A 23,339-nucleotide genomic window follows, 5' to 3' on the forward strand; every position below is an offset into this window, starting at 1 on the left:
TGTCTTCTAAAAAGTTAAGGAAGTTGTCTTTTATTCCTAGTTTGCTAACGGTTTTTTTTCTTTTTAGAAATCTTTTTTTTTTTTTTTAATAGAGATGGGGTTTCACCATGTTGACCAGACTTGTCTCAAACTCCTGACCTCAGGTAATCCGCCCACCTCGGCCTCCCAAAGTACTGGGATTACAGGCATGAGCCACTGTGCCCAGTTGCTAACAGTTTTTATCACAAACGGATGTTCAATTTTGTCAAATTCTTTTCCTGCATCTATTGAGGTATCATATTATTTTTTTTCTAGTATGTTGATACAATGAATGATATTGATTGATGTTTGAAGGTTGAACCAACCTTGCATTTCCAGGAGACAAGGCAAGTCCCTTTCACCTATGAGACTGTAAAATGAAATACAAGTGGCCAGATGCGGTGGCTCACGCCTGTAATCCCAGCACTTTGGGAGCCGAGGTGGGCAGATCACGAGGTGAAGAGATTGAGACCATCCTGGCCAACATGGTGAAACCCCGTCTCTACTAAAAATATAATAATTAGCTGGCCGTGGTGGTGCACGGCTGTAGTCCCAGCTACTTGAGAGGCTGAGGCAGGAGAATCGCTTGAATTAGGGAGGCGGAGGTTGCAGTGAGCCGAGATAGCGCCACTGCACTCCAGCCTGGCAACAGAACAAGACTCCATCTCAAGAAAAAAAAAAAAATACAAGTAATTTGCTTCTAAGATACAATAGAAATATAGGCACAGGGTAAGAACTGTCATTCCAAAAGGGAGAAATCAGCCAAATGAAGGAGACTACAGGTCCCAAGCAAGTTCCAAACCCAGCAAGGCAGGTGTTAAATCTTGAACTCCTGACCTCAGGTGATCTACCCACCTCAGCCTCCCAAAGTGCTAGGATTACAGATGTGAGCCACCACGCCCGGCCGGGCAGGTGTGAAATCTTAAAGCTCCCAAACAATCTCCTTTGACTCCATGTTCCATATCCAGGGCACTCTGGTGCCGTGGGGTAGGGGGAGCTCCCACGGCCTTGGACAGCTCCACCCTTGTGGCTTTGCAGGGTTCCATCCCCAAGGCTGCTCTTACAGGTTGTTGAGTGCTTGTGACTTCTCTAAGCGCAGGGTGCAAGCTGCTGGTCACGTCACTATTCTGAAGTCTGGAGGATGGTGGCCCCCTTCTTACAGCTCCACTAGGCAGTGCCCCTTGGGGACTCCGTGTGGGAGGCTCCGACTCATTTCTCCTTGGCACTGCCTGAGTAAAGGTTCCCGGCTGCAGGCTTCTGCCTGGGACCCAGGCTTTCTCACACATCCTCTGAAATCCAGGCAGAGGTTGCCAAGCCTCCACTCTTGTACCTGCTGGCTTAGCACCATGTGAAAGCTGTCAAAGCTTACAGCTTGCAGCCTCCAAAGTGGCAGCCTGAGCTGTACTTGGGCCCCTGTGAGCTGAGGCTGGAGGTGGAGCTTCTGGGATGGATGCCCTGTGGGGAGCACTGCCCTGAGGTTGTGCAGGGAAGTGGGGCCCTGGGCCTGGCCCACAGACCATTTAGTTCTCCTAGGCCTCAGGGCCTGTGATCGGAGGGGCTGCTGCGAAGGCTCTGAGATGCCTTTGAGGCCTTTTTCCCATTGTCTTGGTCATCAGCACTTGGCTTAGTCATGCAAATATCTCTAACAAGTGGTCGCTCCACAGTCTGCTTGAATTCCTCTCTGCCTCATGGTCAGCCTGCAAATTTTCCAAAGTTTTTTTTTTTTTTTTTTTTTTTTTTTTTTTTTTTATCAGTCTTGTTCTGTAGCCCAGGCTGGAGTGCAGTGACATGATCTTGGCTCACTGCAACTTCTGCCTCCCGGGTTCAAGCAATTCTCCTGCCTCAGCCTCCCAAGCAGCTGGGACTACAGGTGTCCACCACCACGCCAGGTTAATTTTTGTATTTTTAGTAGAGATGAGGTTTCGCCACGTCGGCCAGGCTGGTCTTGAACTCCCGGCCTCAAGGGATCCACCTGCCTCAGCCTCCCAAAGTGCTGGGATTACAGGCGTGAGCCACCACGCCTGGCCAATTTTCCAAACTTTTACACTCTGCTTGTCTTTTGAATATAAGTTGCAGCTTTAAGTCATTCCTTTGCTCCTGCGCCTAAGCGCAGGTTGTTAGAAGCAGCATCCTGCTTCTTGAACTCCTTACTGCTTAGGGATCTCTTCCACCAGCTACCCTAAATCATCACTCTCAAGTTTCAACTTCCACAGATCTGAGGCATGAACAGAATGCAGCCAAGCTCTTTGCTAAAACCTTAGCAAAGAACACATGACCTTTGTTCCCATTTCCAATCGGTTCCTCATTTCCATCTGGGACTTTGTCAACCTGGCCTTTACTGTCCATCTCACTATGAAAATTTTGGTCACAATCATTTAACCACTCTTCTAAGAAGCTCCAAACGTTTCCTCATCTTCGCGTCTTCTTCCGAGCCCTCCACACGCTTCCAGCCTCCGCCCGTTACCCAGTTCCAAAGCTGCTTCCACATTTCCAGGTATCTTTCTTTATTGCAATGCCCTACTCCTTGGTACCAATTTTCTGTGTTAGGCCATTCTTACAATCGCTATAAAGAAATACCTGAGACTGGACAATTTATAAGAAAATACGTTTAACTGGCTCGTGGTTCTGCAGGCTGTACAGGACACGTTGCGGCATCCGCTTCTGGGGAGGCCCCAGGAAGTTTCCGGTCACGGCGGAAGGCCAAGGAGGAGCAGGCAGGGGAGTGGGGAAGAGGCGCCACACGCTTTGAGACGACCAGATCTCGTGTCAACTCAGAGCAAGGTTCACTGATCACCAAGGGGTGGCCCAGGCCGTTCACGAGAGACCCATTCCCCTGACCCAGGCACCTCCTCCCGGGCCCCACCTCCAACACCAGGGGTTACAATTCAACATGAGATTTGGGCAGGGGAAAAATATCCAAACTGTATCATTTTTCCTCTGGAAATCCAAAACATACAGTTTGGATTTTTTTATCTGTCACGTAATTTGGGATTATGAATTGGGCTTTTAAAAAAAATTTTGAGACCAGGTCTGGCTCTGCTGCCCAGGCTGGAGTGCAGCGGCATAATCTCAGCTCTCTGTAACCTTCTGGGATTCCCCCACCACACGCTTTCTGGACCTCAGCGGCCCCTGTTCACAATTCTCTTGCCAAAAGGACAAGGTTTCTATGGGAGTTTTAGCTTTCTGTGTTGCTGTGCAGTTCCGTAACTGAGGCCCATCCTGGATCCTGGGGCAAAGCCAGGAGCGGCTTCCCCGCAGGGGCCACGACCACAGCTGTGGTTTACTGTGCAGAGTCCTGGGCAGGCGGGGAGGTGTTGCGGGGTGGGGGGTGTCTTTTTTTTTTTTTTTTCCTGGACTTGAGTTGTTAGTTGCAATAGTGAAAGAGGTGGGCCGGCCAGCAGGGCGCGGTGGCTCACACCTGTAATCCCAGCACTTTGGGAGGCGGAGGCGGGAGGATCACCTGAGGTCAGGAGTTTCAGACCAGCCTGACCAACATGGTAAACCCCATTGCTACTGAAAAAAGAAAAATTAGCTGGGCGTGGTGGCACATGAGTAGCTGAGTAATCCCAGCTACTCGGGAGGCTGAGGAAGGAGAATCGCTTGAACCCAGGAGGCAGAGGTTGCAGTGAGTGGAGATCGCATCACTGCACTCCAGCCTGGGTGACAGAGCAAAACTCTGTCTCAAAAAAAAAAAAAAAAAGAAAGAGAGAGAGGCTGTGGAGGGCTGACACAACCACCATCAAGGTATGGACCCTCTGTAGGTAACTTTAAAACGGAAGAAGGCTTATCTGGAGATGCTGCAGTTCATCCAAAAAATGGATTTTAAATATTCCTATTTTGCTTGAGGGTCCACCTTTATTCATTACGAGGAGTTCTGCTGTGTTAAAGTTCCCTTGCTGGGCTGGGTGTGGTCACTCATGCGAGTAACCTCAGCACTTTGGGAGGTGGAGGTGGGCAGATTGCTTAAGCCCAGGAGTTCGAGACCAGCCTGGGCAACATAGCAAGATCCCTGTCTCTACTAAAAATACAGAATGTAGTGGGTGTGGTGGCGCACGCCTGTAATCCCAGCTCCTTGGGAGGCTGAGGCAGAAGAATCACTTGAACCCAGGAGGCGGAGGTTGCAGTGAGCCGAGATTGTGCCATTGCACTCAAGCCTGGGTGACAGAGTGAGGCTCCATCTCAAAAAAAGAGGGCAGAACAAACAAGAGAGACACACATGGAAGATCCACCCACGACGGCTTAATCCACGAGACGATTTAAAGACTGGCGTCGCAGCCACGTGCGCCATCCCACGGCAGGTCAGAAGAACAGCCCTACAGCCTGTGTGGGAGAGGAGGGCGCTTCCTCTGGGACATCATCCCCGAGATAAGGAAGTGTCCTGTTCCTCATGTATAAAACGAGGTTTTTCTCACGTATGTCCTGAAATCTACAACTGAACTCAGGTTAAATGCTCCTAGTCTGGGATTAATGTTCAGAAATTGGGATGGATATGTTTTCATATTATTAATGAAAAAATATTTAAGTAAATGGAACAAGCAAGAATACGGTGGGAATACCACAGAACTAGGGCTACAGTGGGCTTCAGAACAGTCGTTCTGAGCTGTCAGTCAGGTCCCTCTGGGAGCAACTGTTCACCGGACTGCAAGTCCATCTACAATCACGCCAGCATCAAACTCATGTTTCATGAGCGAATCTACAAGAATATCATAAAGACTGACCAGTGCACACCAGAAGTCAGAGTAGCTCCCACATTACGCTGGCATGCTAACCCTGGCCTGCTCGCCCTCGCCCGCCAGCCCCCCACCGCCAGCCCTCGCCCGCTAGCCCTCGCCCGCTAACCCTCGCCCGCTAGCCCTCCCCCGCTAGCCCTCCCCCGCTAGCGCCCCCCGCTAGCGCCCCCCGCTAGCCCCCCCGCTCGCCCTCGCCCGCTGGCCCTCCCCCGCTCGCCCTCGCCCGCTCGCCCTCGCCTGCTAACCCTGGCCTGCGAGTCCTGGCCCTGCCCTGCCCTGTGCGACAAAGAAAGGAAGACAAGAAAAAAGAAGGGAGGAGCTGGAAGAAAGGGAAAGAAAAAGAGACGGGTTAAATTTTTCATGAACTACTCTTTGCATCGACTTTGTTCTTCCTGTTTTTAATTTTTTGGCTGGGAGTGGAATAGAAAAAGTGAAGTAAAGATACCCACTTCTAGTCAACACGGTGCTGAGGCTTTAACCAGGGCAGTCAGGGAAGGAAATGAAAGGAAAGGCATCCAGGTTGGAAATTAAGAGGTAAAATGATCTCGCTTTGCAGCTGACCTTGTCTTGTATATAGAAAATCCTAAGGACCTCACTAAAAAAAAAAAAAACCCAATAAACACATTCAGCGACACAGCAGGAGACGATCTGTATCTTTACCAGGAAGAACCTGAAGTTGAAGAGCATTTCACTTACAATAGCACCAAAAATAAAACAGTCATAAACTGAACAAAATTCATACTCTGAAAACTACAAAACTTGGTTGAAAGAAAGTAAAGAAGACCAAAATAAATGGAAAGGCGCCCTCAATCCACGGATCTGGACTTAGCGTCGCCACGACGGCAGCACTCTCAAAACGCATCCACAGATTCGACCCAACTCCCATCAAAATCTCACTTGGCTTCTCTGCAGAAACTGAAAAGCTTATCCTAAAAATTCACATGGAAATTTGTGGGACCCAGAATAGACAAAACAAGCTTGAAAAAGAAGAACAAAGTTGGAGAACTCACACTTCCCGATTTCAAAGCTTACTACAAGGCTGCCATGAGGATGTAAGAACAGACACACGGGGCAGCGGGACAGGACCGAGGGCTGGAAAGAGGCTTCCGGCCACGGGCACCGGGTTTCCACACGGTGCCAGAAGAAGTACGCGGGGAAAGAATAGTCTTTCTAACAAATGGCGCTGGCACAGAGGAATACCCACATAGAAAAGGATGAAGTTAAAATGGGCGCGGTGGCTCACGCCTGTAACCCCAGCACTTTGGGAGGTGAAGACAGGCGGATTACCCGAGGTCAGGAGTTGGAAACCAGCCTGGCCAACATGGTGAAACCCCATCTGTACTAAAAATACAAAAGTTAGCTGGGCGTGGTGGTGCATGCCTGTAATCCTAGCTACTCAGGAGGCTGAGGCAGGAGGATCGCTGGAACCCAGGAGGTGGAGGTTGCAGTGGGCCGAGATCACGCCACTGCACTCCAACCTGGGAGACAGAATGAGACTCCTTGTCTCAAAAATAAATAAATAAAAAGAAAATAAAAATATGAAGTTAAGATACGTCAACCTCACACCATATACGAAACTAACACATACTAACTCAAGATGGATCAAAGACCTAAATGTAAGAATTAAAACTATGTCAGGCCAAGTGCAGTGGCTCATGCCTATAATCCCAGCACTTTGGGAGGCAGAGGCAGGTGGATCACCTGAGGTCAGGAGTTTGAGACCAGGCTGGCCAACATAGTTAAACCCCATCTTTACTGAAAATTAGCCGGGTGTGGTGTTGCACACCTGTAGTCCCAGCTACTCAGTAAGCCGAGGCAGGAGAATTACTTGAACCCAGGAGGCGGGGGTTGCAGTGAGCTGAGATCACGCCACTGCATTCCAGCCTGGGTGACAGAGCGAGAGACTATGCCCAACCACCTCCCCACACAAAAGAATTAAAATTATACCAGTCTGGGCAACCACAGTGATACCCCGTCTCTACAAAAATAAACATGCACAGTGCCTCACGCCTGTAATCCCAGCACTTTGGGAGGCTGAGGCGGGCAGATCACCTGAGGTCAGAAGTTCCAGACCAGCCTGGCCAAGATGGTGAAACCCTGTGTCTACTAAAAATACAAAAATTAGCTGAGTGTGATGGTGGATGCCTGTAATCTCAGCTACCTGGGAGGTTGAGGCAGGAGAATCGCTTGAACCTGGGAGGCGGAGGTGGCAATGAGCTGAGGTCACGCCACTGCACTCCAGTCTGAGCGACAAGAGATGAACTCTGTGTCAAGAAAAATACATAAATAAAAAATAAAAAATAATTAGCCTAGTTGGGTGATGTGCACCTGTGGTCCCAGCTACTCAGGAGGCTAAGGTGGGAGGATGACCTGAGCCCAGGGAGGTCGAGGCTACAGTGAGCTATCACACCACTGCACTCCAGCCTGGGCAACAGAGTGAAACCCCGCCTCCGAAAAATATTTACATTAGTATAAACTATAGAACTATTTTTTTTTGTTTTGAGATGGAGTTTTGCTCTTGTCGCCCAGGCTGAAGTGCAATGGCGCGATCTCCGCTCACTGCAACCTCTGCCTCCCGGGTTCAAACGACTCTCCAGCCTCAGCCTCCCGAGTAGTTGGGACAACAGGCGCATGACACTTGCCTGACTATACAAAACTCTTAAGAAGAAGAAACAGGCACAGATCGTCATGATCTTGGATTAGGCAGGGGTTCCTTAGCTGTGACACCAAAAGCACAAGGAACAAGAATAAATCGGATTTCATCAAAATTAAAAACCTTTGTGCTTCAAAGGGCACCATCAAAAAGGTAAAAAAAGGCAACCCCAGAATGGTGCAAATATCTGCAAATCACCGATCTAATAAGGGAGGGTCTAATATCCCAAATGCAGTATCACGGCTCAGTACAAAGATAACCAGCCCAGTTAAAAATAGGCAAATGATCCAAACAGACGTTTCTCTAAGACACACAAATGGCCGTAAAACCCGTGAAAAAATGCTCAACGCCATTAGACATCAGAGAAATGCTGATCAAAACCACACTGACAGGACATTCCACCTTGTGTCTGCGAGGGCGGCTGGAATCGACAAGAAAAGAACCAGAGCTGGCGAGGCCGTGGAGGGCCCAGCACCGCCACACGCTGCGGGGGGAGTGTGAAGCCGCAACCACTGTGGAAAAACTGTGGCCGTTCTTCACGTGGGTGAACGTCCAGCTGGGAGGCCGAGACAGGTGGATCACCTGAGGTCAGGAGTTCGAGACCAGCCTGGCCAACATGGTGAAGCCCCATTTCTACTAAAAATGCAAAAGTTAGCCGGGCGTGGTGGCGGGTGCCTGTAATCCCAGCTACTTGGGAGGCTGAGGCAGGAGAATCACTGGAACCCAGGGGTGGAGGTTGCAGTGAACTGAGATCACGTCACTGCACTCCAGCCCGGGACACACACACACACACACACACACACACACACACACACACACACGTATTTTTAGACAGAGTCTCACTTATGATACATATATTATATATATAATAAAAGAATGAAGTTAGACACCTCAACCTCACACCATACATAAAAACTAACTCAAGATGGATCAGAGACCTAAAGGTAAGAATTAAAACTATATCAAGCCAGGTGCAGTGGCTCATGCCTATAATCTCAGCACTTCAGAAGGCCGAGGTGGGCGCGTCACCGGAGGTTAGGAGTTCAGGACCGGTCTGGGCAATATGGCAAAACCCCGTGTCTACTAAAAATACAAAAATTAGCCAGGCGTGGTGGTGGGCACCTGTAATCCCAGCTACTCAGGAGGCTGAGGCAGGAGAATCACTTGAACCTGGGAGGCGGAGGTTGCGGTGAGCCAAGATCATGCCCCTGCACTCCAGCCTGGGGGACAGAGCGAGACTCTAATTCAAACAACAACGAAGTACTGGTTCATACAACTGCACAGGTGAACCCAGAAAGCCTGTGAGGTGAAAGTCACAGCAGGCCCCATGGCATCAATTCCACCCACACGGCAGTGCAGGACAGAGGACTTTGCGGACAGTGATGGCTGGGCTGAAGCGTACAGGGTTTCTTTTGAAGTGATGAAAATGTTCTGAAATTGGCTGTGGGGATGGCGGCAGGTTTGTCAAGTTATGCAGGACCCCGGAAGCGTACTCTAAAAATGAGTGAGTAGGATGGCAGGCGAGTAGTATCGCGATAGAACTGCTGCCACGAGCGAAACCCAAACCCACTCTTCAACCGCGGGGCCGCTGCAGGAAGGGACAGCTCGTTGTGCCCCCCGTGCCCCTCTCCTGGGGCTGCCCCCGCTACTCCTGCCTGGCTGCTCACTTCCCTCGCAAGATCACCGGGTGCTCTCCCCTGGGTCCGTACCAGGGCTCATCCTGGGGTCCTCCACAGGCAGCAAGGGGCGGTCCCGGGTCACTCGGGAGTGCTGGGGCCAGGACTGCAGATTCCCGGGGAACAAGCCAGGTGGTCCCTGGTGATCCCGGGGAAGGCCGTCCCGCTCCCCTGCAGCCAGGTCCAGCCGCTGCCAGGGAGGGCTGGGGCGGGGGTAGAGGGGTGGTGGGGGAGCAGCGGTCCCAGCTCCTCCTGGCCTCTGACGACGCCCTTGCCCATGTGCCCCCACGTGCTTCCCGCGGCACTCCCTAGGGAAGGGCTGGGCTGGCTGGGTCCCAGGGGTGTCCCTCCTTCCAGAAGCGTCTTTACTTGAGGTTGTGGGGGGCCAAGCCCCACTTCCGGGTGGGGAGCCGAGGCCAGGCGGGGCTACTGGGGTCCCATGGTCCGCCACTGCAGGTGCCCCATCAGGCCTGCTGGCAGGTCCAGGAGCCACAATACTGAAATGAGAACCCCTCCCCTGACCCCGCAGAGCACCTGGGGTCTTGGGAGGTGGGTGTGTGAGAAAGGCACAGCTTGGGGTCACTGGAGAGAGGAAACTCTGCTCTCAGCCCCGTGGCAATGTCCCTAGCAGCTCCACTCACAGTCAGCGAAACCAGCCAGATGTGCATGGCGGAACAGCAGGGTCATCGGTGCCAGGAGTATTACCAAGCAGGAAAAAGGGACAAGCATTTGGCACGTGACAACTTCACAGGGACAAAGACTTTGTGTGGAGGGAACAGCGCCAGAAAGGTGAACCAGGGTCTGCTTCTGTTGACGTGACATTCCTGGGAAACGCTATGGGTTGGAGGGCAGCTCTGCGATCACCAGGGAGGGGCTGGCAGGGGTGGGGGGAAAGGGGCAACCCTGAAGGGCTGGAGGAGGGGGTCTCAGGGGTGATGGAAGGTTGCAGCAGTGGTTACACGAATCCCCGAGTGATGAAATTACAGTACGTCAAATCTTTGTTTTCCAGTATGATCTTTAAAAATTAAAAAGCTATCGGCAAGACCTTGTCTCCACAACAAGTAATGAAAATTAGCTGGATGTGGTGGCACACGCCTGTAGTCCCAGCTATTCGGGAGGCTGAGGTGGGAGGATCACTCGAGCCCTGGAGTTCCAGGCTGCAGTGAGCCATAACCACACCATGGCACTCCAGCCTGGGCAACAGTGAGACCCTGTCTCAAAAAAGCCTCCAAAACCCCAAACCATCAGCGCTGCTCCGAGCATCTGCTGCTGGCCACCTGGAGCGGCCGCTGGATGCTGCCCAGCAAGCACCAGAGGCCCCACTGTTCCCTCCAGGAGGATGTAAAATGGGTCACGGCTGCACTTGGGGTTTATTTAATCACCATGGTCGTCTTATTAAAGGTGGCAATTGTTCCTTCCACAGTTTCTGCTACCGTTTGAACGCTTGTCCCTCCAAAACCTGCTGAAATTTGCCTTTGTGACAGTATTGAGAGTAGGACCTGTAGACGGTGGTCAGGCCCTGAGGGCTGCACCCTAACAGCTGGGATGGGTGCTGTTGTAAATGGGTGCATTGGCCCCCTCCTGCCTTCCCCCACGTGATGGCACAGCTAGGCGGCCCTCGCCAGATGCTGGCACCTTTCCAGTACTGTGGAAGCCAGCTAGTCCTTCATTATAAATTGCCCAGTATCAAGCATTCTGTGATAGCAACACAAAACGGACGGAGTTTCTAAAGTTGAGTCCCTGGGAGACCATGAAGAGCCAACAGGTGCAAACACTTCACAGGCAGGGGACAGAAGTGGACTCAGAGCTGGAAAAGCCCCCAAGGGCACACTCCCAAGATTTCACGTTTGAAGAAACCAGGGCTCAAAGGGTTCCACGGCCAAGCCAGCCACAAGTTGGGATCTGAGTCTGGAGCAAATCTTCCCTGAGTACCTGCTCTGTGCAGGAGCTGGCCGAGCTCAGGCACACAGGGGTCAGGGGCCCCACCCCATCTACGACGGCCCTCCATTCCGTCCCACACTGCCAGCACCACAGCCATGTGTGCCTTCCAGCAACAGTGTCTGCAGCCTCTGAAGACAAAGGCACCATTTCCCCATTACGCCCCATGCTTCTCAGAGCGGCGCCCAGCACGGCTGCCTGGTAGAGGCCCAACACGGCTGCCAGGAAGTCCTCTGTAGCCGCCCAGCTCCAACACCCTCCAAGATGCTGCTTACGCCTCTCTTCCAGCCCCTCCCCAACTCTGAGCCACTCACCGTGTGAGTCCCTGCCCTCTGCAGCCTCTCCTGCCCCTCCACGTCCTCCCTCCGTACTGCCCGGCCCCCAGGCATCTCTGGCATGACACCAGCTTCACCCCGAGGTTCCACTCCTAATTTGTTTCACTTGTGATTGTCATGGCTCTAGGTCCCCAACCTAGATTATATCAGGCTGGTCAGGCTCCGGCCAGCACTGGGCTCTGCGCCTTGCTGGGAGGACAGGCATCCACCAGCCTGCCAGAACCGGGAGCTGGCCAGCCAGGTCACCCCAGTGCCAGAGCTGGGAACTGGCTCCAGGTTGCTCTGGGTTGTCACGGCAGACCCCTGCGAGGTCCAGGGAGGACCGCGTACAGGACAAGGCTGATCAGTACGCAGGCTCTCACTTCTTGGACAGTGGACCCCACGCCGCCGCTGGCCCTGCAGCAGGACGGATGGCCTCCTGGGCTCTGACAAGGAACCTGGCACAAGGGGAAGGCCACTGTGGACAGCTGCTCTGGTCACGGCTGAGAGCAGAATCCCACCACAAAATGCTGCCAGAACACCCAGGCTCTGGCGGAGGCCCCTGGGTTCTCAGGGAGGGAGAGGGAAGGGAGGGGTCCGCAGGCAGGGTGTGGAGAGGCTGCAACTGAGGCCTGGGACTCAGCGTAGCCAGGGCCCATCCAGCCACGCCTGCAGCTCTCTAATGCAGGCTCCTGGTACCCTCCACGCAGCTGGGGCTCCGTGGGCCTGGGGCGCACCACTGCAGGGAGCAGGTCACGGGGCTGCAGCCTCATCAGTGAGACGCCCTTCAGGCTGCCTGGCAGTCCTGGGGACATACAGAGGGAGCCTCAGCCAGCTAGTTTTCTGCAGAATACCCGCAAGGGTGTTTGGAAGACCCCATTGCCCCCGGCTGCCACGCACACCGCAGGAGGGCCGCTGCCACGCGGGGATAGACAACTTTCCCGCAAACCCAGACCTTCAGCTTCTTCAGTCCCGAGACCCAGTGGTGCAGGGCCGGCACCCTCACTGGAGTGGGGTGTGGAGCTGCCCCTCAGGGCACCTGCCCAGTGTGTTCCCTGAACATCATGATTCGCACCTGGGCACCAGGACTCCAAACCCGCCGCCCTCTGGGGGCACCACACTGTCTGCATCCCTCGCATGACTGCCACCCGCAGACCCAGGATCACACGAACTACTCCAGGGAGACAGGGAGCCGGCGTCCCTTGAGGGAGATGCGTCCAGAGTGGCACCCTGGCTGTCACAGAGGGCAGCTGCCCAGAGGTGGCCACCAGGGCCGAGCCTCCATCTCACATGTGCAGAGCCCAGACCCGGCCAGGCAGCCGCCCTCCCGTGAGCATCCCCACGTTGGTCAAGGGGCTGGGTTTCGGGCAGGGTCACCGTGGGAGAGCGGCCACACACAACCCGACCACGCTCCCACACAGGGAGCCACACCCGGGTACCCACTGCACCCAAGTCCACGAGGCAGCGGGCGTGCAGGGCCACTTTAATACAGGCCAGCCCGTTTGGGGGTCGAGGTGGTGGCTCCCTTTGTCTTCGTGGCTTTCCACGGGTAGGGGTGGACCCAGTGAGATCGCCTCATAACCAACAGCCCCGGGGGACGAGAAGTCACGCCATGCCCCACAGCCTCCTGTCCTGGCTGCTGGTGGCTCAGGGGCCTGCAGGGCAGGAGGGTCCCAGGTCTCGCAATTCCACGAGCCCCCAACACAGGGACCCCGACGGACAACCTTCGGATGCTGCACTCGCCCGGGTGGCATCTCCGGAGAGTCTCAGCAGGGCTGAGCCCCGTGGGCAGAGCCATGAGTAGCAGGGGTGAAGTCAGACCCATGAGCAGAGGGGTGAAGTCAGGGCTCTAGGAGTCGTCAATCCAGCAAGAATGCCCCTGGCCCGCCGCCTTCAAACGGGAAGGTGGGCATCTGGGGCGCGGAGGCAGAGGCACGGAGAGGTTCAGCACATGCTGGTCTCCTGGGGATGCCCCCGCCGGCAGGGAAGCTGAGGCGCACCGGGAAGCCAGGCTAAGGGAGGGAGCCCGTCACAGAAGCCTGCACCAGCTAACGAGAGCAGCGAGGGGCAAGAGGGCACGCAGGGACCCCAAGGTCTGGAGGCGTCTTCCCGACAGCAGAGCACGAGCCACGCGGGGCTGGGGCTGCAGGGGAACAGCACCAGGGGTGTCAGGCCCAGGCTGAGGCCACCAGAAGAGTCACAGCTGGTAGAAGCTGGGCTTGGCAGAGGGTGCCATCCAGAGATGAGGGCAGGCCAGCGGCGCCCAAGCGCATTCAGGCCCGAGTGCCGGGAGACGCTCTGGAGTCCTCCTGCGCGTGCCTGCGTGGCAGCGGCTCTGCTCAGCACCGTGGCGCTGGGCTCCAAGGTACCTGGTCAGGGGCTGGCCACGACCCAAACTCTCTGTGGGCCACAGTCCCCGGGGCATCCCTGTGAGTCCCGCCAGAGGAGGCCATGTTACGAAGCTGCCACCAGGTCCGCCTGCCTTGGCCTGGACTTGACAGGGACTTTCTCTGGGGAGGAAACAGAAATATTGATGACACGCTCAAGACCCCTTGGCAGGGACCTCCAGAGAGGGACGAGGCCACGGGGGTGGCGTGGGCCAGCGCTGGGGCTTCATACTAGGGAAGGGAGTGCCCAGCTCTGGGGGAGGCAAGTGACAAACAGGAAGCCGATGGGGCCGACAGGGCCAGGACGCAGGACAGGGGCCGGAAAGCGCAGCCCCTCCCAGCGGGACCCAAAGGTGGGTGAAGGAACAGAACAAACGTGGAAGGAGGATTCTAAGTCAGGCTCCCAGCAGGCAGGCTGGAGGCTGTGCTGAACGGTGCCGCGGGGACAGCCATCCCTGGCTGTGACATTTCAGACGAATCCAGGGCTAGACCCTGGGAATGAGCTCGTCTGCTAAAGACAGCTGTCCCCAGTTCTGATTTCTGGATGTGCCTCTTCGAAGGGGACACGGCTGTCTTACGAGGTTAGCCAGTTACCCAACCCCTGGGAGACCCAAGGCCACCCCGAGGCCGGGCACGCACGCCCCGAGCCACACAGCCAGGTGCCCAGGGCTCGCCCGTGGCCAGGAAGGCCGGACGGCCTCCCCACGTGGGAAGGGCTGGGAGTCTCCCCGCCTGTGAATTCCAACCACTTGAAAGGATCAGGCATGGAAATACCTGGGATCTTCTCAGGAAGGGGCTCGGCAGGAACCTCGGGCAGCTCTATGTGTTCCTGCAAGAAGCGAAGGGCAAGGCCGTGAGCAGGTGACAGGTCTCCCTGGGCTGCCTGGGCCTCCCGCCAGTCAGACGCTGTCGGCCGGAGTTAAAGTGACAGGAACTCGCTGCTTAGGAGACCCGAGTATGCTCCCGCCCCGGCTTCCGGCGCCACCAGAACTCCCCAGGTGTGATGTAGCCACAGCCACGGGGGCGCCTCCCAACAGGCCCTGGGCCCCGAGAGCTAGAAAGAGGCCACGTCCTGGGCGTGCCCCAGAGATCCTGGCTCTCAGGGACTGGGGGTGACACAGACACCCAGGTCACACGGTGTCCACAACTGCAGGGTGGGCCGTGGTACCACGCTGTCCCAGCGAGCTCAGCTGCCTAAGCCACCACGGGCACTTCGGCCTCTCAGCTGGCCTGCCCTGGAGGCCCCCGAGGACTTGGACCCTCAGGAGAAAGTAACTGAGCAGGCAGGTGGGCTCAGGCACCACAGGCAGCACAGTGCCAGAGCAATGGGGCAGCTGGCAGCAGGGCTGGGGCAGAGGCCGGCTCTGGGGGCACAGGGCGAATTTGGTAAATTGAGGCGGTGGCCCAGAGAGGGACAACCCCTTCCCGGGGAGTGAATGCAGACCCAGAGCCTGGATGTGAGCGTGGAGCCAGGACGCGGTCCCTGCGGCGACGGCCTGTGTGGGATGTGAGTCCGCAGCCGCCCACGGACCAAGCACCACATCCATGACAGCCAGGGACAGAAAGGGGCCAAGGCACCAGAAGGCCCAGCATCCCCGCTCCGCCCAGGGCATGGGCCAGCCTGCCTGCACCAGACCGTCAGGTGAGCAACCCTGAAAACTGAGGCACCTCAGGCAGGAAAACCAGTTGCAAACCCCAGACCGTTTGCTTAAGGGACACACATGTGGTATCACCATGGGCCGGAGATTCCTGGGGGTCTGACCTCTGGGGTCCCATCGCCTGAGTGACTGCTCTCAGTCCTGGGGGTCCCGTCCCATCCCCCGAGTGACCACACTCAGTCCTGGGGGCTGTCACCTGAGTGATTGCGCTCAGCTCCTCCAGGATGGCGTCTTCATCCTCCTGAGTGAAGCTTCCTGCCAGGAGCTCATCTATTTGCTGCAAAAGGATGGGTGGTGGTGAGAGCAGCGAGGAGGCAGCCCCTCGTGGAGGAAGGAGGCGGCCTGTGGCTGCGTCTCGTCCTACAGAGAAGGTGGCTGCTGTAGGGTGTGGGACAGTTTGGCCCTCGAGGGTGGCCCCGTGCGTTCCCGCAGTCGGGGCAGGCCGGTCAGGGTGCCACCTACCCGCTGGTACTCCACAGCCTCCTGCGTCTCGTCCAGGATCCTCTCCACTTCTTCAATGGACATCACCTGTGGATGGGGGTGTTGACGCTGTCGGGGGGCCGGTGGTGGACCCCAGTGGAGACCACCTGGGCCCTCGGGCCTCCTCCCTCTGTTTTTCTTTCTTTTATTTTTATTTTATTATTTTTTGGGATGGAGTCTTGCTCTGTCAACGAGGCAGGAGTGTGGTGGCGCAATCTCGGCTCACTACAACCTCTGCCTCCTGGGTTCAAGCGATTCTCCTGCCTCAGTCTCCCAAGTAGCTGGGACTACAGGGACTGCAGGCACCTGCCCTCATGCCCAGCTAATCTTTTGTATTTTTAGTAGAGATGGGGTTTCACTGTGTTGGTCAGGCTGGTCTTGAACTCCTGACCTCATGATCTACCCACCTCAGCCTCCCAAGTGCTGGGATTTACAGGCATGAGCCACTGTGCCCAGCTCTATTTCTTTTACTTTTTTAGAAAGGAGGTCTTGCTGTGTTGCCCAGGCTGGGCTCAAGCGACCCGTCCCAGTAGCTGGGACTCTAGGCACGTGCCACCACACCCAGCTCCTGTCCCTGTTCAAATGAGGCCAGGCCATGTGTGTCCCAGGCACGGCCCTGTCCTGAGGCCACAGGAGCCGCCTGACGAGTCCTTTCAGAGGCCGCACTGCACTGCTCCGATGCCCGCTGGCCCTTCCCACACCTGAGTCAGCTCTCACAGCCACAGGTAAATAAGCCGAAGGGGCCAGGCGCAGTGGCTCACGCCTGGAATCCCAGCACTGTGGGAGGCCGACGTGGGCGGATCATGAGGTCAAGAGATTGCAACCATCCTGGCCAACGTGGTAAAACCCCGTCTCTACCAAAAAATACAAAAATTAGCTGAGCAGGGTGGTATGCGGCTATAGTCCCAGTTACTTGGGAGACTGAGGCAGGAGAATTGCTTGAACCAGGGAGGCTGAGGTTGCAGGGAGCTGAGATAGCGCCACTGCACTCCAGCCTGGCAACAGAGTGAGACTCCGTCTCAAAAATAAATAAATAAATAAAAATAAATAAGCAAAAGGTGGAACATTCTGGACAGTGACTTGATTTCTTTTAAGTAGCAAGGTCAAAGGGCCACTTGTGCCTGACTGGTGCACACCACTGGGACTCACCAGACACTTGGAAAAGTGGCACAGCCAGACCTCCCGCCAGGTGAGTCCCCGGCTCTGCAACCAGCCCCACCCACTGGCCCCACGTCAGCAGTGGGATGAGGCTGGTGGGGGAATGTGGCATGGCCATGCTGGGCTTCACATCCATGCCTGGCCTGAGACAAGGCTGGTATTCACCTCCTCTAAGAAGCCTTTTTTTATTTTTATTTTTGGTGAGAGTCTTGGTTTGTTGCCAGGCGCCAGGCTGGAGTGCAGTGGAGCGATCTTGGCTCACTGCAATCTCCACCTCCCGGGTTCAGGCAATTCTTCTGCTTCAGCCTCCCGAGTAGCTGGGACTACAGGCGTGTACCACCAAGCCCAGCTAATTTTTCTGTTTTTTTAGTAGAGACAGGGTTTCACCATGTTGACTGACCAAGATGGTCTCGATCTCTTGACCTCGTGATCCACCCGCCTCGGCCTCCCAAAGTGCTGGGATTACAGGCGTGAGCCACCGTGCCCGGCCGCCTTTTTCTATTTTTTTACTTCTGAGACAGTTTTGCTCTTACTGCCCAGGCTGGAGTACAAATCTCGCCTCACTGCCACCTCCATCTCCTGTCAAGCGATTCTCCTGCCTCAGCCTCTTGAGCAGCGGGGATTACAGGTACCTAACACCACACCCGGCTCATTTTTATATCATCAACAGAGGGTTTCACCAGGTTGGCCAGGCTGGTCTCGAACTCCTGTACTCAGGTGATCTTCCCACCTCGGCTTCCCAAAGTGCAGGGATTACAGGCATGAGCCCCCAGGAAGCCTTCTATGATTAGTTTGCCAGCCCCCTCCCCACCCTCCGACTTCCCCTCTAGGTCACTTTGGTGCCTGGGGACCCAGTTCCTGCAGTTCCCAGCCTGTGCTGTACCCCACCCTCAGGTCACTGCCTCCCTGCCTGCCTGCCAGGCAGCACCGACACATCTCCCCTGCCAGCCTCTTGCCTTGTGTCTGACACAAACACCATGGGACAAGCTCCCCACCCCCTCCCCAACTCCAGCACTGCTGGGTTCCCCACTCCCCATGCCTCAGCCCTGCAGCCCCACCTGGTGGGCTCCCTACCCCTCCGCACCCCACCCTGCGGCCCCACCTGGTGGGCTCCCCACCCCTCCCCACCCCTCCGCACCCCACCCTGCAGCGCCACCTGGTGGGCTCCCCACCCCTCTGCGCCCCACCCTGCAGCCCCACCTGGTGGGCTCCCCACTCCCCCACCCCCCACCCTGCAGCCCCACCTGGTGGGCTCCCCACCCCTCCGCACCCCACCCTGCAACCTTACCTGGTGGGCTTCCCACTCCCCCACCCCCCACCCTGCAGCCTCACCTGGTGGGCTCCCCACCCCTCCGCACCCCACCCTGCAGCCCCACCTAGTGGGCTCCCCACTCCCTGACGTCGCACCCCGCAGCCTCACCTGGTGGGCTCCCCACCCCTCCGCACCCCACCCTGCAGCCTCACCTGGTGGGCTCCCCACTCCCCCACACCCCACCCCCGCAGCCCCACCTGGTGGGCTCCCCACTCCCCCCCGCACCCCACCTTGCAGTCCCACCTGGTGGGCTCCCCCACTCCCCCGCACCCCACCCCGCAGCCTCACCTGGTGGGCTCCCCACCTCTCCGCACCCCACCCCGCAGCCTCACCTGGTGGGCTCCCCACTCCCCCGCACCCCACCCCGCAGCCTCACCTGGTGGGCTCCCCACTCCCCCGCACCCCACCCTGCAGCCTCACCTGGTGGGCTCCCCACTCCCCCGCACCCCCACCCCGCAGCCCTACCTGGTGGGCTCCCCACTCCCCCGCACCCCACCCTGCAGCCTCACCTGGTGGGCTCCCCACTCCCCCGCACCCCACCCCGCAGCCCTACCTGGTGGGCTCCCCACTCCCCCGCACCCCACCCCGCAGCCTCACCTGGTGGGCTCCCCACTCCCCCGCACCCCACCCCGCAGCCTCACCTGGTGGGCTCCCCACTCCCCCGCACCCCACCCCGCAGCCCTACCTGGTGGGCTCCCCACTCCCCCGCACCCCACCCTGCAGCCTCACCTGGTGGGCTCCCCACTCCCCCGCACCCCACCCCGCAGCCTCACCTGGTGGGCTCCCCACTCCCCCGCACCCCACCCTGCAGCCTCACCTGGTGGGCTCCCCACTCCCCCACACCCCACCCCGCAGCCTCACCTGGTGGGCTCCCCACTCCCCCGCACCCCACCCCGCAGCCTCACCTGGTGGGCTCCCCACTCCCCTGCACCCCACCCTGCAGCCTCACCTGGTGGGCTCCCCACCCCTCCGCACCCCACCCCGCAGCCCCACCTGGTGGGCTCCCCACCCCTCCGCACCCCACCCCGCAGCCTCACCTGGTGGGCTCCCCACCCCCCCGCACCCCACCCCGCAGCCTCACCTGGTGCATCTTGTTCAGACACTCATTTCCCAGTTGCAGCCCTTCCATCACCTTCATTTCGATCTGAGTGAACTCAATACTCTGAACCTGAAAAGGAAGCCAAGCAGACTCAGGCGCTGAGGATTGGCGTGCCCTCCTCGCAGCCCAGGGGCAGGGTTCAGGATGACACCCCTGCTGACCACGTGCTCCTGGGCGTGAGGACGACCCCAGCCCCTGCTCCTCCCTATCCTCTCCACCGCCAGGTGGGGATGTGCGGGACTGAGAAGGCGCTGGGGAGACGCTGCTGGTTGCTTGTTAGTAGCTCTGGTTACCAAAGAGCAGAACCACGCCGCTTGGGTCCCTAACACCAGGGACACTCAGTCCCCCACACAGACCCCTGACCTACCCACACCACCCAGGGGTGGCCCAGCATTTCCAACCTCAGTCCTGCGAGAGCCCCCGTCCCCCCAGCCCCTTAGGACCGTGGGCTTCCTGGCAGACTTCCCCTGGACTCCAGGCCCGCCCCACTGCCGGGTCAGCTTCAGCCTGAGGCATGTGAGGAGGGGCTTTCAGCTATCGGGAGGAGCTCCCAGGTCCATGCGGCTGGACGAGCTGCCTCCCGCTGCACCTGCACCCCAGGGTGAAGCACCCAGCGCCTACCATGGCCTCCAGGCTGCTGATCTGGTTCTCCGTCCTGTCCAGGAGCTGCTCCTGGTATCGCTTCTTCCTGAGCAGCAGCTTGGCCCGTCTGCAGAGGGAAGCCCAAGAGTGACCCGCTGTGGCCCTGCCCAGGCCCCCACCCCAGCCAACAGGGCGCCCATGCTGCCCGGCCTGCTCACTCCTTCCTGCCGTCCCGCAGCAGCTGCCGGGCCAGGGCGCGCTCACGCTCCAGCTGCTGGGCGACCCTCTTCTGGTACTGCCTCAGCTTGTCCCGCTGCTGCTTCAGTTGCTGCCAAGAGAGAGCAGGCCTGGTGTCACCCAGCCGCGCTGCGGGCCCTGGCCATGCCACTGAGTGCCAGACGTGGAGGCCAGAAGTGTCCTTCATGGGGCAGGGATTTCTCCCAGAGAATAGGTGGCGCTGGCTGGAGACATCTGGGGGGTGGAAGGCAGGGACACTGCCCCACGTCCTGCCCACCAGAGAGTCACCCAGACCCCACAGCCCACCACGGGGATGGGGAGGACCACCGTGGCATTGCTGTTGGGCCGCTCTGGAGGCTCCTGCCAACGGTGTGACGCTCGGGGCTCAGGCCAGGGAGCAGCTGCCAGGAACTCAAAGATTTGGACTCTGAATAGAGAACACACAGGTGGTGAGCACCCAAGTGCCACCAGCCCACACGGCCAGGTTAGGGCTCGGACAACCCCCAGCTTCTACCCTTAGGCTTCAGCTGTCCCTTTGCTGGCCACCCACCTGCAGGGACACACACACAGTGACGTGCCCTGCAGACCTGCTGACTGCCTCCCATCCGGGCGCTGCCCCAGAAAGGGCGCTTGGCCACTGAGGAATGAACTTCAGCCAGTCCTGCCCCATCAGGCCCGTGAGTTTTCCAAACATCATCACTGCAGACAGCGCTGAGCCTATGCAGGCACAGGGATCAGAGCCTTAAGGCAGGAGGCGGAGGAGCATTAGCTCAGTCAGGACCTGGCCACAGGTTTAACGCTCCTCATGGCAAGTGAGTGCTCCCTCTACCTGAGAGGGCTCGTTCCCGGCTCCCTCCACCCAGGAGGCTCCCCTTCCCGGTGCCAAAACTTGTGGGTCCTCTCACTGCTACAGGGAAAGGTGCCCCCTGCCCAGCCCCATTGCTGGGGAGACCCAGGGGCCAAAGGCAGGTATGGCCAGGCTGCCCTGCTGTAAAGTCAGGTCTCAGCGGAGGGTCACAGGCAGCATGGAGTCCACCTGTTATCAGGGAAGCAGAAAAAAGCAATCATTTGTGCTACTGTGTGGTAAGGACGCTGTTCCCAAGTGCCCGAAATCCTGAGGACCCTACGGCAGCCAGGAACACGGGTCTGCACAGCCCAGAGCCCACAGGGACCCTTGGTAAGTGCAAAGCGCTGCTGGAAGGGGAACCTAGTCCTTAAGAAAGAGGGAGGGAGCGCCCTAGGGCAGCCAGGGAAGGTGGAGGCTGGGCCCAGCTGTCTTGTAGGCAGCTTAGGCGTGCCCAGAGCGGTGCCCCTCTTCTCTAGGGACAAACGCGACCGTTGTTTCTTTTCATAGCTGACGGGCTCAGATGCCAAGGTAAGATCCCCTTTTCCATTTCCATTCACTTCGCTTTTAGTATAAAATTAACCCATTTCTGTTTCAGAAAATTTAGAAAAGAAAGTATCCGGAAAAGCGAGCCCTGCTCCCAATTTCGGGGTCTCTTTCCCGACACGTTTATCTCGTACAAAAACGGACTGTTCTCAGCCCGCCGCGCCCCTGACACGCCGGGCGATTCCTCCCACGGCAGCTAACTTTCCCACCGGAGCTGCCGGAGCGCGCACGGGGGGTCGGTCTGGAGCCGCCGCAAACAGGCGCGCAAAACACGGGGGTCCTGCACCCAGGCGCGGCGGGACCAGGGCACCCGGGGGCACGGGAGCCGCGACTCCGGGAGAGCCGGGGAAAGCCCAGCGCCGCGCGGACCCCGGACCCGCCGCCAGGCTGTGGCCGCGCCCCGAACGCCGGCGCCGAACCCCGCAGCCACCGGCCGCGCCCACCCCGGCGGGGTCAGCAGCCACCGCGCCGCGCAGGAGACCCCGGCCCGAGGCCCCGCGGGCGAGGAGGAGCGCAGGGCGGAGCGGCCGGGCTGCGCGCCGCGCCTCAGTTTCCCCACCCGACCGCGGGGGGCCGAGGCCGCGGCGCGCTTCCCGCCCCGGCCCCGGCGCCGGCCCCGGGCCTCACCAGGATGGCCTTGTCCTGCTCCGTGACGCGGCTCTGCTTCTTGCGGCCGAACAGGTTGCCCATGGCGGCGCCGGCCCCGCGGAGTCCGATCGCCGCCGCCACCCCGCGGCCACCGTAGCCCGGTCCCTCCCCACTACGGCGGCCGCGCCGGGCCAGACCACGCGGAACGCGAAGCCCGAGCTCCTCCCCCGGCCGCGCGCGCTTGCCGCGGGTTCGAAACCACAGCCCGGCGGTCTCGGCCTCCTTGGACTCGTACAGAGAAGTGGCACCGACGCCTGGATATTAGGGCCCGGGATGTTCTAAATGACGTGTTTCCGTGCGCCCTTCCCATGCAGGCGAAGACGAAACTTTCTTATCTCCTAATTAGAAGGGATCCTTTTAGGTTACATGAGATCCTTTTAGATTACAGTATTTAGTCTCCCCAGGTTTTCTGGAACCTTGTGCAGGAATCACTGTTCCCGCCGGCTCTGAACACAGAATGCTGCATTTAGTGATGTTATATCCAACGTGCTGCACTGTAAAACAGTGTTCCCCGAAATGCGGCCAGCAGCGCCTTCCATCCAGCCGTTCAGCCCGGGGATCTCCCCTCTTCCACCGCGCTGCTCTCTGCCTGTGCATCGGGGTCAGGAGGAGCTCAGCATGGCCGGGCTCAACTTCTCCTTCCAAGGAATCGTGGCTGCGTCCCTCGCAGAAGCGTTCCTCCCTGGAGGGCTGAGAAACAGGCGAGGGGGGAAGGGGTACAAAGAAGAAGCCACCCCACCTCCAGCCCCCGGTTCCCGCCTTAGTATCCTGGCTGTGGTTTCTGAGCATTCACTGTGACAGAAAAGCACTCAGCTGAGGATGGCTGAGGCCAGGAGTTCAAGACCAGCCTGGGCAACATAGCGAGACCCCCCTCCCCCCGTCTCTACAAAAAATATAATAACATCAAAAGGACAATAGTTAACACCTGCGCCAAACCTTTGCCCCACCCCCAACCTTCCCTGAGGTGAAGGGGCCTTTGAATTTTTGTGGGGGTTTATCTCCCACCCTCTGACTTGTCTCACTAAGACATCTAAAGTACTTTTTTCCTTAGTGTCCATG

General features: G+C 57.9%; 1 protein-coding gene across 1 annotated transcript; it reads right to left on the minus strand.

The window, feature by feature from the left end:
- Window positions 1-12,795: 12,795 nt before the first annotated feature.
- Window positions 12,796-22,387, minus strand: CHMP6 (charged multivesicular body protein 6). Its single transcript, XM_064369756.1, has 8 exons — window positions 22,260-22,387; window positions 20,224-20,333; window positions 20,045-20,132; window positions 19,406-19,492; window positions 15,837-15,902; window positions 15,571-15,651; window positions 14,491-14,545; window positions 12,796-13,839 (listed from the first exon to the last, which is right to left on the minus strand). Exons 1-8 carry the CDS (start codon window positions 22,320-22,322, stop codon window positions 13,784-13,786), a joined length of 606 nt encoding a protein of 201 aa, XP_064225826.1. The 5' UTR covers window positions 22,323-22,387; the 3' UTR covers window positions 12,796-13,783.
- Window positions 22,388-23,339: the final 952 nt, after the last annotated feature.

Source organism: Aotus nancymaae, unplaced genomic scaffold (assembly GCF_030222135.1).
Source record: "Aotus nancymaae isolate 86718 unplaced genomic scaffold, 86718_ANA_hifiasm-v0.15.2.pri h1tg000089l, whole genome shotgun sequence".
NCBI lineage: Eukaryota > Metazoa > Chordata > Mammalia > Primates > Aotidae > Aotus > Aotus nancymaae.